The sequence below is a fragment of the Rhinolophus sinicus genome, linkage group LG02 (assembly GCF_036562045.2).
Source record: "Rhinolophus sinicus isolate RSC01 linkage group LG02, ASM3656204v1, whole genome shotgun sequence".
NCBI lineage: Eukaryota > Metazoa > Chordata > Mammalia > Chiroptera > Rhinolophidae > Rhinolophus > Rhinolophus sinicus.
The window spans coordinates 3,394,232-3,411,300 of NC_133752.1; the positions used below are offsets into that span (position 1 = coordinate 3,394,232).

General features: G+C 57.0%; 1 protein-coding gene across 1 annotated transcript; it reads right to left on the reverse strand.

The window, feature by feature from the left end:
• Window positions 1–602: 602 nt before the first annotated feature.
• On the reverse strand, window positions 603–17,016 carry TADA2B (transcriptional adaptor 2B). Its single transcript, XM_019748203.2, has 2 exons — window positions 16,550–17,016; window positions 603–3,999 (listed from the first exon to the last, which is right to left on the reverse strand). The coding sequence occupies exons 1-2, from the start codon at window positions 16,817–16,819 to the stop codon at window positions 3,007–3,009; spliced, it is 1,263 nt and encodes a 420-aa protein (XP_019603762.2). The 5' UTR covers window positions 16,820–17,016; the 3' UTR covers window positions 603–3,006.
• Between the last annotated feature and the right edge of the window lie 53 nt (window positions 17,017–17,069).

The window sequence follows — 17,069 nt, forward strand, 5'->3', positions numbered from 1 at the left end:
CCTAGAGCTGCAGCTGCTCAGAGGCACCCACCCTAGAGACTGGGCAGCTTCTAGGCAGTGAGCTCGTTCTTCCTGTCAGTCATCCAGTCACCACTAAAAGGAAAGCGTTTCATTACCTACAGTGAGTCGTCACTTAGCATCAACAGGTTCTGCGACATCAAGCGAAACGGTAACAAGACCAGTGTTACCACAGGCTGCTTGACACAAACAAGGGTTAGGTTCCCACGCACCCCGGTCAGCATTATAACCACGATGGGAGGGCCTGGGAATTGGAGCTGGTAACCATCGGCGTTTCCGGGTTTGGCACAGTGAGCCGCGACATACCGTAGCGTGGACAACACGCTCTAACCACGGCCTGCACTGCCCGGCTCCATCGGGCTCCATGGAGGACGCGCCTTTCTCGGGGGCATCACTACTTGGAGGGCAGGGGGCATGGAAGGGTTCCTGCTTAACAAAGCAACTGGTTTGGAGGAAAAACTGATTTGACGGAAGTGGGGAGCTAAAACATGTCACATGCTGTCCCCAGCCTGTTTTGGAAAGCTGGCTCTGGAAAGCCGTTGAAGGCTCAAGGAGCAGGTGGTAAGAAGCAATCAGTGACACTATTTTGTTCTCAACTTGTTTAATATGTAAAAGGGCAATAAAAATGGTGGTCGGAGTTTCTGCTTTAATACATTCTTGGAATGCTGGCCGTCCAGAGAGTTTGAAAAGCTGAGTTACCAAACTTGACTCAAAGTTCGAGTTTAAATTCTGAAGAGCCCTAATTCCATGGAATGATGGTGACTAATTTACGGTGAGAAATGTAGAAATGTAAAGGCTCTGAGCTAACGCGGGGCAGGGACCCATGTGACAGTAAGAATCGCAGGAGTTGATGGGATAAAGGCAACCCATCAAAACTTACTTTTCCCTTATAACAAAGTGTTAATACTTTAACATAAATTAATTATACATTCATTATGGTGTTTTAAAACAGTCAAGCCTAAATAAATTCTTCATACCACCAAAAAGACATACGAAAAACCTGCTTAAGCACAAAGTTTTTCATTTGACAGGTCTTGGCCTGGGCTGCACATTTACAGGGATGTTTTGCTTCTCAAGCTGAATGAAAGTCCGGCAATCATTTTATATAAAAAGACTAAATTTAAAACCTCAGCAAACTAGGCATCTGCTGTAGAAAATCAATGAATGACGATACCCCCGTAGCGAAAGCCAGTGGTTCTCGAATGTTAGTCCAGTCACCTGGCAGCTTCGGACAAACAGCTCCATGGGGCCCTCCCCTAATTTTGGACTCAGGAGGGCGGGTGGGGCCTGGGTGTCTGCATTTTAACCGCTTCCCAGGGGAGGCTGATGCTGCTGGTCCAGGAGCCCCGGGTGAGAACCACTGGCTGAACCTGTAAAACCTTAGCAGCCTCTCTCTCCCTCACCGCTGCTCAGTGGAAGACAATTCCTGCTCGTCCGCGGCAGTTACTCCGCAGGGGACAGTGGAGGTGCCTGCCCTCAGTAATGTCACCGGTGGCTCACTATCTGCTCCCATCTAGGAGAAGGCCTGGGCTTAGCTAACAGGGAGCACACTCCGCCGGCATGCACGGGACTTCGCGACTAAAGCCACATACAACACGTAGGAAAGGTGTTCTTTAATGCTGACAAATTTGCCCCAGGGACAACAGGATGTCAAAAGAAAGGGAAAGGCACCGTAATTAAGTCATCCTTGGAAATAACGAGGGGTGTTTTTCTTCCAATCACTCCACTGTAACCTCAGGCCCAAACAAACATTCTGGGAGGTAAACAGTGTCTTGGCAGCTACAGGGTCGGAGAGGCAGGGCCAGCAAGAGGAATGAGTGCTGGGTCTATGGTCACGCCAGACTCGAAAGCAGGGTCTTGTACATGAGACCCCTGAGCAGCAGGAAGACAAATGACTAACAAGTTCCAGAAGGAAGGTACCATGTCGTCCATGAAGGAGGGCCCCTGGAAAAACTGCTGAACAGAGCTGGCCAGAAGCCACATCTGAGTCTGGTGTAAGACACTGACCCAGAGAAGCCGCGCTCGAGCCTCGGGGAGATCAGCCTGCGAGCGGGCCCACCTCTCCCGGCTGGTGTGCTGAGCCCCTGGCGCGCCGGCCGTTAAGATGCTTAGCCAGGCCGGCTTGCTCAGAGTTTCAGTGAAAAGAGTACTGGCAAGGCAGCCAGACGGCCCGAGACCCCCCGGAGGGCACTGCAGGCACTGAGAACTCAGCTGGGAACCTTCAGAGCTCGTGCATCGCAAATGCGCCGCATCACAGAACGCGGCCAGCAGAGCCCCCAGGAAGGCTGGCTCAGTTCTGGCCGTCCACACGGGTCCTGTGTGCTCCCGCTGACGTGTGACGTGCTGCCCCACGGGAGCCTGCCTGGGCACTGCCTTTTCCCAAAGTGAGCCAGCGGGCTCTGCCCAGAGCGCAAGAGGCAAGGGGCGGTTTGGGAACTAGGAACTCAAACTCTGCCGCTGCCAACAGTTAAAGGGAAGCTTGTTGGTGTTCTACGCCAGCTGCCCCCCAAGTTCCAAGGGGGCCTTCTCCTGTCCTTGGGCCTCACTTCCTACCTGCCCTCTCCGGCCACCAGCTAAAGTGCCACGTGCCACAGGGTCAAGCTGGCAGCTGGTGGGCCAGCAAGGAGAGTTGCTCCTTTGACCCAGGCACAATAGTTGTGTACCAAAGGGAAGAAACTCACAAGAGGAATTATCTAATCTCATCACATTCTCCAAACTGAACACATAAAGGCAAATCGTCATCTTAGAGTATTACTTTCAGGACTAAGATACAATGTCCATGTATTTGCTTCCCCCATGATCTGATAATAAGATTGTTACTATTGCTTCTTTCAGAGGACCATGAAAAGAATTTATATCCTAAAAAAAGGAACTCAATTTGCTTACAAAAGAGCAACAACGGGGGAAAAGCGGTTCCTTCCCCCACCCCCACCCCCGTCGTTTTGGCTCACAAGCGACGGACGTTCGCCGGCTTCAGACGACTGGGCTTCAGGAGGCATCCCTGGATATCCAACCACTCTCCGTGAGGAAGTTTAAAATCCTTTTCTTGAGGACTTTGTCCAAGTAACTAGGAAGGCGGCTTTTGGAGGGGATGCCTTGCCGTTTCTGGAGGTGGTCTTTGATGATGATGGTTTTCACGGTCACGTAGCGAGCGGGGCTCAAGTTCAAGGAGCTGCAGAGCACCTTCTCGCGGTCCGACAGGAGCTCGAAGCCCGGCAGGTTCTCGATGGCGGCGAACTCGCCGTCCTTGCCGTCCTCGCGCCCCCGCTTGGCGCCCGCCGAGCTCTTGTTCTCCTTCCTCTTCTCGCGCTTGTGCCGCGCCGCCTCGTACTCGGCCGACTCCTCCATCCTGGTGATGCCGTTCCGCCGGTAGCGCTGCAGCTCGCGGATCTTGGCGCGCAGCAGCTTCTCCTTGTGCATGTTCTCGAACAGGTCGTCGAACTCCTTGCAGGACATGAACTGGTAGAGCGGCCGCAGCTTCAGCCGCAGCTCCTTCTCCTCCTTGGTGACCTTGCGCTTGGCCGCCTTCTCCTTCTCCTTCTTGTCCTTCCCCAGAAAGGCCGGCACCAGGTTGTAATCGCGCGCGATGTTCTTCCGCCGCTGCCGCTCCTTGAGCTTCCGCACGTACATGTCCACGTGGGCGCGCTTGAGCTCGATCTCCACGTCGTCGTCGTCGTAGTTGACCGAGAGCCCGCTGATGAGCGTCTCGGCGTCCTGGTCATACTCGATCTCATAGTCGTCCCGCAGCGGCATGTAGCCCAGCTGCTGCTGCTCGGCCACCGAGATGTCTAGGGGAGGCAAGGGGGTAGTGAGGCTGGGCGACAGGGGGCCTCCACTGGGGCACGTGTGGTCTGTCACCCGATTGGGGATGGTGTCGGGGATGCAGGCCTTCCCCAGGTTGCCGTGGATGTACATGCTTACGTAATGCTCCATCACTTCCTGGGGAGTCCGGGAAGCGCCAACGTGCGCAGCCATGTCTTCCTACAATGACAAGGGCCACAGTTATTTCCAAAGTCACAGGGGCGTTCTCAGGGTTTGCAAAAACCCCCCGTAACATTTCCGCAAAGGCTACTTGGCCTCCTTCCTGTCAGCCTCATCACCCGCCTCCCAAGACAGTTGATGGCACGTTCTCGGGCTGGTCTTATCACCTGCGTGTCAAGGCGAGAAGGGTTCTGTGCGGGACAAAGTGAAGATCCGGAGGGGTCATGGCGAGCTGGCGGCAGGAGACTAGAACCCCAGCTGAGATCTAGACTATTCTCCTGGCCCCTTAAACAGGACTAGTGGGGGCCCACCTGCTAATGGCATTCTGCCCACCGCAAACCCTGCACTCTCAAGGTGCACTGTGTCCATCTGGGAGCGCGACAGGACATGGGGACAGGGCCACACAGTACGTCCGGGAGCGCGACAGGACACAGGGGGACAGGGCCACACAGTACATCCGGGAGCGCGACAGGACACAGGGGGACAGGGCCACACAGTACATCCGGGAGCGCGACAGGACACAGGGGGACAGGGCCACACAGTACGTCCGGGAGCGCGACAGGACACAGGGGGACAGGCCCAGAGTGCCGGGGTGCCCTGCCTCCTCCCAGTCCAACCTCTTCATTCCAGACTAGAGAACAGACTCGTCAGAGTGAAGGCCCAGGCTCCCCCAATACCAGGGGGAACCTGTTCTACCGCCCTGCCTGCCTCCCAGAGCAGCAGGGCCAGAGCTGGTGTTTGACACTCCCCAGGGCTGGGAGGGCCACCCGGCTCCTCTTCTCGTGAGGGTGCAGGTGACTCGGTAAGCGCCTTTACTGGGGCGGGGGGCGAGGGGCTTCATGTAGGACAGCCTCCATATTAGGTAGCTCTCTGAAAATCTGCCGGGGCTGCAAGCACTCACGCCTAGGATTAGGTAACATGAACACCGGGGTTATTAATGGGAGGAAACTGTACAGGCCCCTCAATCTTTTCCTTCTGCCAAGAGACCTCTTCCTTAGAGCCGACCGCTAAAGCCACTTCAGAAACAGCTGCCCGCCATGCGCACTCATGCACCCAGCAGCCGCTCAGCACCGCGCCCACAGCCTGCACTCACCCTTCTCTGCTCTCCTGCTGCCTTCCGCCCCGGCAACGCTCACCCCTACAAGACAGGGGTGCTCTCTGCACCCCCAAAGGCCAAACTGGAACCTGAGAAACCAGTCAATCCATTCAGGCTGTCAGCTGATGGCAAAGGGGGCACTGTGGGGAGGGACGCATTCGTGGTACAGTGAGCAGACCCTACATCTGGGGTTCATCTCGGCACAGGGAGTCGTGGGGGCGCTGTTCCCACCAGGCGCTGGGGCGCTGAGGGCGGGGCTTAAAGGCACAGCAACAAACAAGGCAATAGTGGGACCTAGCAGGGAAAAGGGAAGGTCACAGCCATAAAACTAGACTCTGCTCTTATGGGGATGAACTGTTTACACGACTTCTTCTTTTAAAAAAATCACCATGAGCATCAAGTCTGTTCACTGTATATTCCTAGGAAGCATTTGGTCCAAACGTGAAACAAAACCAAGTCACAACCACCCCCTGGATCAGCTGCTACTCTGTGTGACCCAGTCCAGCCACATCCCGTCTCTGAGCCTCAAGTCTTCCCCAGTAAAGGAGCAGGGGGTCGGCCCCAGCCACCCCCACTCATTCCGAGCCCTGTCAGCAGAGAACAGACGTGCAAAGGCTGCACACACTGCAGTGGGCTTTGCACCAGTCCCCCCTCGTGCCGTGGCCAGCGAGGGGCTGGTGAGCGCTGGCACTCTTCCAGTCACCCCAGCCTGGGCCAGGACGCACCCATGCACTACGCTGGCACACATGGTCCCTTCGGGAGGACAGGACGCTGGCCCAGGTGTGTGCAGAGCAAGCACCAGGCAGTGGCCAGGGGCATGGTGGAGCCTTGCCCGTTGGCTTCTCCACCCCCTGCCCCGCACGGCTCTGTCCAAGGCTGCAGCCGCTGCAGATTCAGTCATGTCCAGGGAGCCTCCCGGTGAGGAAGCTGGGTACCCCGAACCCAGATTCCATGGTCAGGAATTCGGCCCCGGCCTGGCCCCTCCCTGGTCTAGTGAGAAGACCTGCACTGAGAGGCTGGTGGGGGGACGACGATAATGACAAGACAATGACAGAGCGCCAGCTGCCTCCCAGCTAAAACCTGCGGCTCACCCTGAACCTCAGCAGTCTGCCTTCCGAAAAGCATCAGCCGCTCAGAGCACCACATCTGGGATAAACAGGATTACTCAGAAACAGGATTCTGAGTAACAAAGTGGCATCTGAGCAAACCGAGATTGTTTGCATTTTTTATTTATTTCCATCGACTTGAACACTCCGGGAACAAACAGCAGAGTGCAGGCAGCAAGGACGCCGCAGGGCAGGGGGCCAGAGCAGCAGCGGCCTCAGGTCAGCGCTCACAGCTCCGTCCCCGCTAAGCTCTGCAGGCCCGTGACAACCAGGCCAGCCAGCTCCACGTGGCCACTGCGCTGACACCTCCCTCGTCCAGGTCCTCTTTAGGTAACAAACGGGACTCTGCTCTCAGGTGACATTTATGAAGCCACCGATCAGAGGGGCTAGTGCCTTGTCACCAGGAGCCCAGGAACTCCCATCATCAAGCAACCTGAGCCATCGCCTAAGAACAGCTGAGAAGCCGTGGCTAGGAGACCACTGGCCGTCAGCTGCTTCTGAGAGAACTCCCCTCAGGGGCTATCATAGCAGTTTACTGGTCAGTGAGCAAGGCCCAGGAACACACACAGGGCCCTAATTTTCAAAGCCTCTGAAACAGAGAGTGAGGGTCATAAATGGAACAATCGAAACACAGGTGACATGGCTGCGATTCTAACGAAACCCACAGAGAACAGCCAGGTTCAGTGAAGCTAAATTACAGTAAGGAATTATTTACAAAGGTGATTTAAATGGCACCAGCTACCGCACTCCGACGGCGTCCTGGCATTCCGCCGTCGCATTCTAAACGTTTTCTCCAATCTTCACGTGCTAATGGTCCCCTAAGACTCACCTAGCTCCTGGGAGAGACAAGTGTCCCATCAGCACATTACAGCACCACGCATGACAGCAGCAGACTGCCGGGGAGGGCATTCTTTCCCTAATATGTTCCAAGGGCAAAGGTTTTGCTTAATCTGAATGGATGGGAGGGAGGGAGGGAGGGAGGGAGGGAGGGAGGGAGGGAGGGAGGGAGGGAATGCAAAGCAACAGAAGTGGGTTTGGGTAAATGAGATTTGGAGAGAAGGTTCAACTCAAGTACAACTAAAATTACAGAGGAACACAAGAATATACCGAAGTGGGTTTTCCCCACCGCAGCACGCAGAAACACACCGGAAGTAACCCAAAGTCTATGGAAAGAGGATTCCAGGTTGTTGTTTTTTCCTTCATGCTGTCTTAAAAAAAAAAAAAAAAGATTCCCATCGTTGGAAAAACATACAGAGGTAGATATGCTGCTTCCTTAAAGTCCTTTGGAAAAAATGGGAAAATGTGTCTTTAACACACCAAACGAGGCCCGAGATCTACTCTGAAGGTCGCTAGACTGAGGCCTGGATGCTGCAGTCAGGAGAGGAAGCGAGCTTCCAGTAAGGACGCCATGCGCTGGCTGCTCCGGCCTCCGCCGCCCGCCCGCTCAGGGCCCACTTGTGCTGGCCCCCAGCACCTGAGCAGGGAAGGAGGAGAGAACAGGACTAGACGGGCCAGCTCCCGCCAGGAGGGCTCGCTCAGGGTTTCTCTCCTCCCCACACTGGCCAGGCCCGCCTCTGCCCATTCTGACCTGGACGTCTCCACGCCTGCACTTAATGGGGCCACTCCTGCGTGTGACAAACCTTCAGAGGTTCCCAGCAGCGTGAGAGCTGGCCCGTGGTCCAGGGTGAAATTTTAAAACATAAGGACCATGGAGGTTTTCCTGAAAGTGAAACTTTTCCATTTCAAGGATCATGCTTCATCCCCAGATTACATCCTTCCTACTTGGGGAGTAGTGAGATAATCTCTCTTTTTGTGAAATGGTGACAGATAATTAATTAGATCTTTTAAAGTTTTTGTAATATCGTTACTTGGCAAACTTGAAGTTAGCAAGTCTGTATCAGCTTTTAAAGTATTTTCTTTCAATATGATGGGTCTGTGAAATCTGAAGGTCAGCTCAGCCAGACCCTGCAGCATGCTGTCCAAGGCCCTTTCCGACCTGCCCTTGGCCCCAGCCAGACCCCGGCACCCTGCAGTTCCCCCCCCCTGCTGGAAATGCCCTTTCCTCTATGTGCACAGGCTCTAGGGAGCCAGTCCTGGCGCCACCCCTTATTAGCTGAGTAACTTGGGCAAAGTGCTGACCACCCCTCATGTGAACTACGGAGGTAACGCCGCTCCCTGCTGCACAGGACGGAGAGGAGTGAATGCGGTAATACTGCACGGTGGCCGGGGCCGGGCACGCTCTGTGCCCCGTCAGTGTGGGCCGCTGTGACATCCATGAAGCAGGGAACTGCACCCCCACAACCTGTATTTATCCCTCAAGACCCAGGTCATCCCGTGCAGGAGGCCCGCGCCCGTCCCGAGCTGGGTTCAGAATCTGGCTCGATCACTTCCCGCGTGAGATCCCCTGAAGTCCTGCTTCGTGCTCTGCAGGGTTTTGCCAGGATAGAGGAAAAGTCACGGAACAACAGCAGGTGAGTGCTTCCCACATACATCGCCCTGGTCCGCCTAGCAATCCCCAGGAGGGAATATGAGTGCTGCATGCCCATTGTACAGGTGAGGAGGACAAACTCAGGCTGAGCTGCCCCCAGGGCACAGGCCAGTACACGCTGAGCCTGGAGCCCAAGCCCGTCTGAACGGCAGGCCGCCCCGCGGCAGAACCCGCTTCCCTGTCACCGTGCCCTCGCGGGGCAGAGATGATGCAGGCACCCCGAGGTCCCTGGGGTCAAATGCTTCCTGATGCCCTGAAACGGCAGAGCAAGGCCAGACGCCGGGCGCTTCTGTTCAGACCAAGCACGTCACGGAAGCGTGGCCACGCCTCAGGCAGAAGGCTCCCGGCAGCCTCTGCAACCGAGGGCCTGCGGCACCCACGTCCTCCCTGGGCAGAGTTCAGTCCAGTGTCTGCACACACGAGCGCCTTCGGAGAACTACACTCTCTGGCTTCCCGTGCAGCTGGGCGGCTTGCTCGGGAGCACCGTGAGTGCCACTGCCACCCTCCTGGCACAGCCCCCCGGGCACAGCCCTTCTCACAGCCACGTCTGGACTGTGAAGCAGGGCAGAGGCCTCCAGGCTGGTTTTCTTCCCCCGGTGCTTGGCGCCAGGCTTGGGGGGTGGGGGCTGCATTTTTCTTTAAGTGCAGAAGCAGCTTCAAAGGGGCAGAAGCAACGAGAAGGCCCATCGCATGAACCTGTAGCTCCCGGGGAGCTGGCTCGAAGGGCAGCAGAGACCCCAGGACAGCGGGGGACAGGGTGGGAGCACCTGAGCGCCCAGCAGAGGGGTAAGAGTCACCGAGGGACACTGCGCGTCCTAAAGTGCGAGGAGGGACCATTCCAGGTGAAGGGAAGCGGGAGGTGGGGCCGCGGGCTCGGGGCCTGTGAGCAGGAGGAAGAGGTATGAGAGGCCGGGGGCCCCAGACTCAGAGCCCTGGAAGGGGCGCTCCGCGGGCCGACCAGCTCGCGCAGGGGCTCATGCCCAGAAGAGGGCTCGGGCGTGTCGCAGACTGAACGCGCCAGGACACCGGCCTGTCCCTTATAAGCCGTGTGACATACGCTATCTCTCAGTCACGCCTACACTTGTCTCCTTTCCCAACTGACTAAACATGGGCTTTGGACACGGGCTCTGGCCCTGCCCTCAGCCTCTCGTTCCGCACTGTCGTCACGTCCCTCACTCCAGTGCCCCCACTTCTGGGGGCCTCCTCAGTCACTGGCCTCCAAGAGCAACCATGGAGCCCAGGCTTCCCGCCATTGGGCTCCCAGTGGGCGCAGAGGTTAGCACAGGCTTCCCACAGCTGGCAGGGCTGGAACCCCACGCGGTCACATAGTGGGGCCCTGGCCACGGCCATTCTCCCATCCAGCCTCATTCTGTCATCTGTAAAGTGCGGCTCCACTCGGCTGGCCCTGGGCCACCCCTCTGTCCACACCCTCTAGACCTCCCCTCAGCCTTCCTGTCACTTCCCACTCAGCAGCCTCCACCGAGGATACACTGGTCATTGGCGCCACTTCCAACGTCAGAGGTCAGTGGTTAAAACTGGCCTTTGTCTGGCCTGCCAGGTCATCAGCCATTCCAGGGACCCCATTTTCCTTGGCCACCACGCCTGCTTATTGGGTGTTTTTAGATGAAAAGTTCTATAAGCCTCAGTTCCAGGCTCCTGTCTTCTCTAAAGTCACTTAGAGAATTGACCAACTCACACAGGTGTGATGGCCCAAAGGTGACCAAAGCCTTTCTGGTCAAATGGGCTGCCTGCACGACAGCTTTAAACGGGGCGTGCCTCACTGTGGGAAACAGCACGGCGGGTCCTCAAAACACTCATCCGAGTGACCCTCCGACCCAGGAAGTCCCCCAAAGGACTGAGAGCAGGACTCCAGCAGGTAACTGCACACCTGTATTCACGACAGCATTACTCGCAGCAGCCAGACGTGGAAGCAACCCAAGTGTCCGTCAGCAGGTGAGTGGAGAAGCCCAGCATGGGCTGCCCACATGGCAGACCCACCCCAGGAAGGAAGGAAAGTCTGTGACACCTGCTGCAACCCGGGTGAACCCTGAGGGCGTTATGCGCAGTGCGATAAGCCAGATACAGCAAGAGAAATACTGTGATTCCACTGGCTTCAGGTCCCTAAAATAGAGAAATTCAGAGACAGAAAGTAGAAGGGTGGGTGCCAGGGGCAGGGGAGGAGGGGACGGGGGAGATGTTTCATGAGAACAGAGGTTCAGTTTATGAAGATGAGAACGTTCTGGAGATGGTGGCGATGGTGGCACAATGTGAATGTTTAATGCCACTGCACTAGACACTTACAAATGGTTATAATGGTCAATTTTACGTTATGTGTATTTTACCACAGGGCTTTACTCTACAGCAGTGGTTCTTAAAGTAGGGTCCCTGGGCCGGCAGCTGGGGGCTACCTGGGAGGCTGTTAGAAACGCACATTCTCAGGCCCTACCCATACCTGCGGACTCAGAACTGGGGGGTGGGGTGTACACAGGGTGATCTAACAAGCCCTCCCTCGGCGTCTGAGTCACTGACGGCTGAGAACCAGTGCTCTGCGCTCCCCACACTGATCCAGCTGGTTTCTCCATCCAGGCTCTCCCCGCCACCCTTCAGAGCAACTCCTGAAGGCCCCGCTGTCAGGATGCTCCCGGGAGGGACGGACGATTCCCAACACAGAAGGGACTGCCTCACTGAGAGGTGACGGTTCCCAGGTGTGGCTCCATGGACCACTGTGGCAGGAGTCCCTGGGACTCTCTCTGTAGCACTATTCCCAGAACACTGTGTAGAGATGCCAATTGAGGGGGCCTGGGAATCTGGGGATCCTCAGGTGACTCTGCTGTGCAGCTGGTGAACCAATGAAATAGATGGTTCTAGGCAGACGGTCAGAAGACCTGGCTCAGATGCCTCCATGGCCCAAAGCTGCTTTCTAATTTGTAAATGAGGGGCTAGGGGGACAGGTGAGGAGGGGCAGGGGGTGTGAATGTCAAAGGGCCCAGCTTAGAGCCTGGCACTCAGCACACACTCAACACAGCTCAGTCTGAATCAGCTTGAACAGCCCGTTACGCCCTGGCGGCCTGGCACTCAAGGATTTTCAAAATGTGACCCCACACAATCTTAACTCCCTGTCCCCACCCCGAATCCTCCACTTCAGGCTAGCTGGCTTTTACGTGGCTCCACAAGGCACCGGACTCCTAGAACATGGGACCCCCCTCGTCCACACTATCCTTCCACCCAGAAAGCCTTTTCCTCTCCTTTCCACCAAAGGAGCTCCTGAGCTCACGTAACCACACAGCCCCGTCTCACTTCTATCCATGTTTGCACCCAAAGCACATGCTGGGGGACAGTCTGTGCCTCTGACACGGGAGCTGACCTAACGGGCCAAGTCAGAGCTGGAAGAATGAGACCAAACGCACAGAGCAGTGAGTGTTACCCCCCAGCCTCTGACGGTCCATGATCGTCCACAACAGGCAAAGGCTTCATTCCTGACCCTGCACCTGCCTCCAATAATCAGCCTGCACACACAGGCTCAGGGCCCTGCCCGGGCGACACAGAAACTCACACACTGCTTTTCAGTTTTTTAAACAATTTTGAAATTAAGCCGCAACCTCATGCCTAAGTGATGTTGTATGATTTTCTTACAAATATGGACCTTCTCCTACTTAACCACAATATCACCATCAAAATGAGGAAATTAACAAAGATGCATTATTACCACCTGAACCAATGAAGTTTTGTTCCAACAACGTCCTTTATCGGCAAGGACCCAGTTCAGAATCACGGATTGCGTTTAGTTCTCTGCTGTTCCTTGGTCTTTGGTTTTCTTCACCTGCTTGGGCTCTGACACCTGGCCGTGGTCTGCGTCCCAGGTACACACACACGTGCTCTGTAGCCACTCAGCCCGAGGCACCCTGCTCCAGCCACCCTCCCACCCACTGACACGGTTCTCACCCCACTCCACTCGTGCACTGCCATCCTGTGCCTGGAGCCCTCACTCCATTTCCTGGGCTATGGCACGTCACACCAGGCCGCCCCTGCATGGAGTCCCTACTCACCCCAAAGGCTCCGACTTGTCACACAGGGCTTCTCTCCAGACCCCACTGCTGGGTGGCCACCCTCCTTCCCCTGCTCAGGTGAGAGCGCCCGTACCACGGCTGAGCAGTCTGCAGACACCTCACATACTTTGTAGTTCGAAATCTACTTCAAAGAGAACTTGAACCCCACCTCCCCTGACCAGCACCTCCTCCTGACCAGCACCGCAGAGGTCAGAGGTCGTCTGGCCTTCCTCAAGCCCTTCAGTTTCTCTGGCAGCCAATCAACCAGCTCCAGCTCATCTACCACTGTCTCCAAAGTGTCATAAAACATTGCACCTTGCTGTTTACAGCTGTTTGTGTTCCAGCAAGATCTGCATTTTCTAACTCAGAATCCGCACAGCACCCACCACCAAAAAGCTGCCCTGAGGCACTCAGAAGCCCCGGCGCTGTGATTCTGTGGGTCACAGTCCTCCTGACACCCGTTCCCTGGTCTCGTATGCACAGGCGTCTCCTCTACCCAGCCTCCATCCTCCCTACTTTCATCGCATGGGCACAGAGTCAAAGCCTGGCCGCGCTGCTCATCCCCAAACTCCCCCGGCCTCACTGCTGGCACCCCTCAGCCACGCTGGTTTCTGGGACAAAGTGTGAGCAAACGGCGCCAGACTTCATCAACGTCCCTCTCCCTGGGGTCTCCTGAAATTGCGCCATCGCCATGAACTCGACACATAGCAGTACAACCCTGGGGTCACAAGTCACATGCCATCTGAGAAATCAGAATGAACAGTCTCCCCTTCCTTCCTTTACACCACTGTCCCCGATCTGCACGTTGCCTTTCTCTATACGCCACACCCAGCCCTTGACAGGTGGGTCCTGGGCCCACCAGGTCACCTTCCGGTTCCCCATCCCACACACTAACCTCCCACTGAGGCAGGTGAAGACTTCGCTCCTCTGAAAGGCCTTCCGGTCTGGCCACACCTCACATGCACGAATAAGCCCCAGGCTCTGACCCGCCCGAGTTCCTGCTCTGACACTTACACCGAGAGCTTAGGGCCCAGGCTTTGGAGTCAGACAGGCCTGCGTCTAAGGCCTGGCTTTACCACGTGGAAACCCACGGCATCCTGGGCAAGCATTTGCAATGACCAGAGTCGCTGTTCTTCAGCTGTCCGCTAAGAAGCCCGGCCCCAGGCTGCTGTGAAGAGCACGTGAGACGTGTATGGAAGAGCCCGGCCCAGATGGGCATGCACTACAAATGGCACACACGGAACATACCACTATGGGAACGTAGCTGCTCATCTGCTCAGAAGGGAGCCACGCACCTCGGGGCTGAGCGAGAGCCTCTGATGAAGGGCACGAAGTCTCAAGGGTGAATCAGTGAGCCCGAGACAGCACAGCCAGACGCCGACTCGAGTCCCGCGGCTCAGAGCGCGGCCTGGGGACCACAGGCGGGCAGCACCCCAGGCGGTTAGCACGCACACCTCTGGCCTCCCCCTGAACCCACCAGGGAGAAGGCGCCTGGCCCTCTGGCCTCCAGCTGTGTCTCTTCTAACAGCTGCACCGGCTCTGAGTGGGAAACTGCATTGTAACAGGCTCCCCAGATGACTCGTGTGCACATTAAAGTTTGAAAAGTACTGCTTTAGAGAATGCCACCTTCCAGCCCCTTGCTTCCTCCAAAACACTATAAATGTTTTAGTCCCTGGGCTTGCTTTTCATGTACTTTCTGCCATGCTGCAGGGACGGCAGTGTAGACAATTAGGAGCTCAGACTCTGAAGTCCAACTATACAGTTACCACCCACTGCATAGGCTGCTATGAAGATCTAAGGAGACGGGCACAGCACCTGGCACTCAGCAAGGCTCCCCCCACGTCAGCTATATGCGTGGCTACGGCAGAGCTACGTGCTGTAAGGATGACGTGGGCAAGGGACGTCTCCCTGAGGCACTGACATGTAAGGAGAAAGAGCAGCCATGGGCCGTAATTTGGGGAAGAGCCCTCTAAGCAGAAGAAGTAACAAATGATCGGGGGGGGCCGCTGGGATCCCACGGGTGGGTAGACACTGGAAGGGCCCAGAAGCCGAGAAGTTTAGTCTGCGCAGGCCTGGAAACCACTGCAGGCTGATGGGATGTGACATGTCTTCCAAGATCACTCTGATTATGGCGTGTGGAATGGGCCGCTGGGCACAAGATCGAAGCCGGGCGAACGGACAGGAGGCTCCAGAAGTGGTCAAGGCAAGAGATAAATATCAGCTTGGACTAAGGTTGTGAGAAGCGGCTCGATTCTGGAAACAGTTTAAAGACAGAGCTGCAGCTGCACTGGACATGAAAAGAGGAGCTGAGGATGGTTTTTCGTGTGCGGCCTGAGTCACCAGGGGAGGTGATGTGAGATGTGAGTAAGGTAGGGTTGGGATGAGCATGCAGGTAAGGACGTCGGGCAGCGGTGTGACACTGAAGCCTGGAGCTGGAGAAGAGTTCCAGTCTCAGGACCCAACGGTCACAACCTTGGCAGCACCTTGAAGACAAGGCCCAAGCCTTTCTTGCCGTCAGAGTGTTTCACTATCGTATAACATGCTTGATACACAGCAACAAACTGCATTTCCAGACAAAGCGAGATGGAGATTTCTGGAGGGTGGCGAGCTCGATGCTGCTGCTTAGGTGAGAATTTGCAGAGCAGTGTCTAAGGAGCTGGGAGAAGAGGAAAGAATCGCTGCAGAATGGGTCTTGGTCCCTGAAGACGGGCTCACTTTATGGAAAGGAAGCAAAAGGAAATAAACAGCAAGACAGATTTGGGAATGAGGGGAGAAGTGTGGAATGTCTTCTACAGGGAGCCCAGCAGGAGGGGAGTACTGCTGGAGAAGTGGTAAGATGAAATGCTTGTTCAGGGAAGCAGGGGGACCATCACATGGAAGGGTCTGGAAAGATTAGGGAGCTGGGGTCACGTCTGTCCCATTTCTCACAATGCCTGGAGGCAGCCACACACCTGGCAGTTCTGGGCCAGAATACAGCCAGCGGTTTTCCTTTCTAATACGGCCGAAAGCTTCCACTTCCAGAGTGGAAAGAGAGCTCCTCAGAGACCACCTGGAGAAAAGCACCTGTGTTTCTCTCTCGAGGAGCCCAGCACCCTATCCTGCTGGTAGAAATGGATCCAGTCCAGCTCTCCCCTTTTCCTGTCAGACAAAAGTCACCACAGAAGCTTTCTGGAGAACAAAACCCAGGACAAACGCCTCCTAGTCCAGGCTCCTTTGTTCGGACTTACTGACCACTCCTCACACGACGTCCTGGGTGTTGTGGGGACCCCGGGATAAGAAAGCCCCTAACAGGGGACAAGGGCGCACGCACAGACAACCGCACAAAGCCAGCAGGCTGTGAGCACAAAGTAAGTGCATCAGAGATGGTGACAGCAGCCGCAGGGGCAGGGCGTGTGTGAAGCTCGCCTGGCCTTCACCACCACTGTTCCCCAGGCAAACAGTGCCTCCCAACGCTCCCCGTGCTGTCAGGTTTGCTAGCCCGCCTCGTCCACCACCCCCTCTCAGGTACGGCGCTGGGTCTTGCCCACAGTCCGCACTCAGCAAACACCCGTGGAAGTACTGCTCAAGGGTAGGGAAATGGCTCTGTAGCCGAGAGCCACCGTGCAAATCCCCGCTTCGCTACTTCCTGGCTGTGTGACCTTGGGCGTGTTGCTTAACCCCTCTGCGCTCCGGTTTCCCCGCGTGAGCTGTGTCCGCCTGCCTGGCCCTCGGTGGCGTGCGCTGAACCGGCAGGTGCGCGCCGGGCTGCATGAGCCGAGCAAGGGACTGAGCCCCAGGCGCCTCCCGCCCGGGTCCGCGTAGGGCCGGCGCTCACCCAGTTTCCGAAGCCGAACTGCTCGATGGCATCCAGTAGCAGCTGCTCCTCGCGGCTGGTCCAGCCGCCCTCGGCCTCGGGCCCCCACAGCGTGAAGCGCCCGCCGTCCACCAGCTGGTAGCCGTGGTAGCGGCGGTGGTGGCCGATCTCGGCGCCGGCAGAAAAGCACTCCGGGCAGAGCTCGATATCCTGGCACTCGGTGCAGCGGAAGCGCAGCGGGCTCACCTCAGCTAGGCAGTACACGCAGTACTTCTTACCGAGCTCCGCCATCTTCCCCCGCCCGCCGCCCGCGCCCGCCGCCGCCGCCGCGCCCGCCGCCCTCGGCGCCTCCCGGGCCGCCGCCGCGCTCCAGCAACCGCCGCCAGCGGCCGCCGCGCCGCCCCGCCCAGGCGCCGCCGGAGCCGGCCAGCCGGGCCGCGTCCCGCCTCAGCACGCAGGCGCCCTCCGGCCGGCCCGGCAGCCGCCGCCGCCGCTGTCGCCCCGCCGCATCGCGCAGGCGCCCCGCGCGCGCCACCGCGCG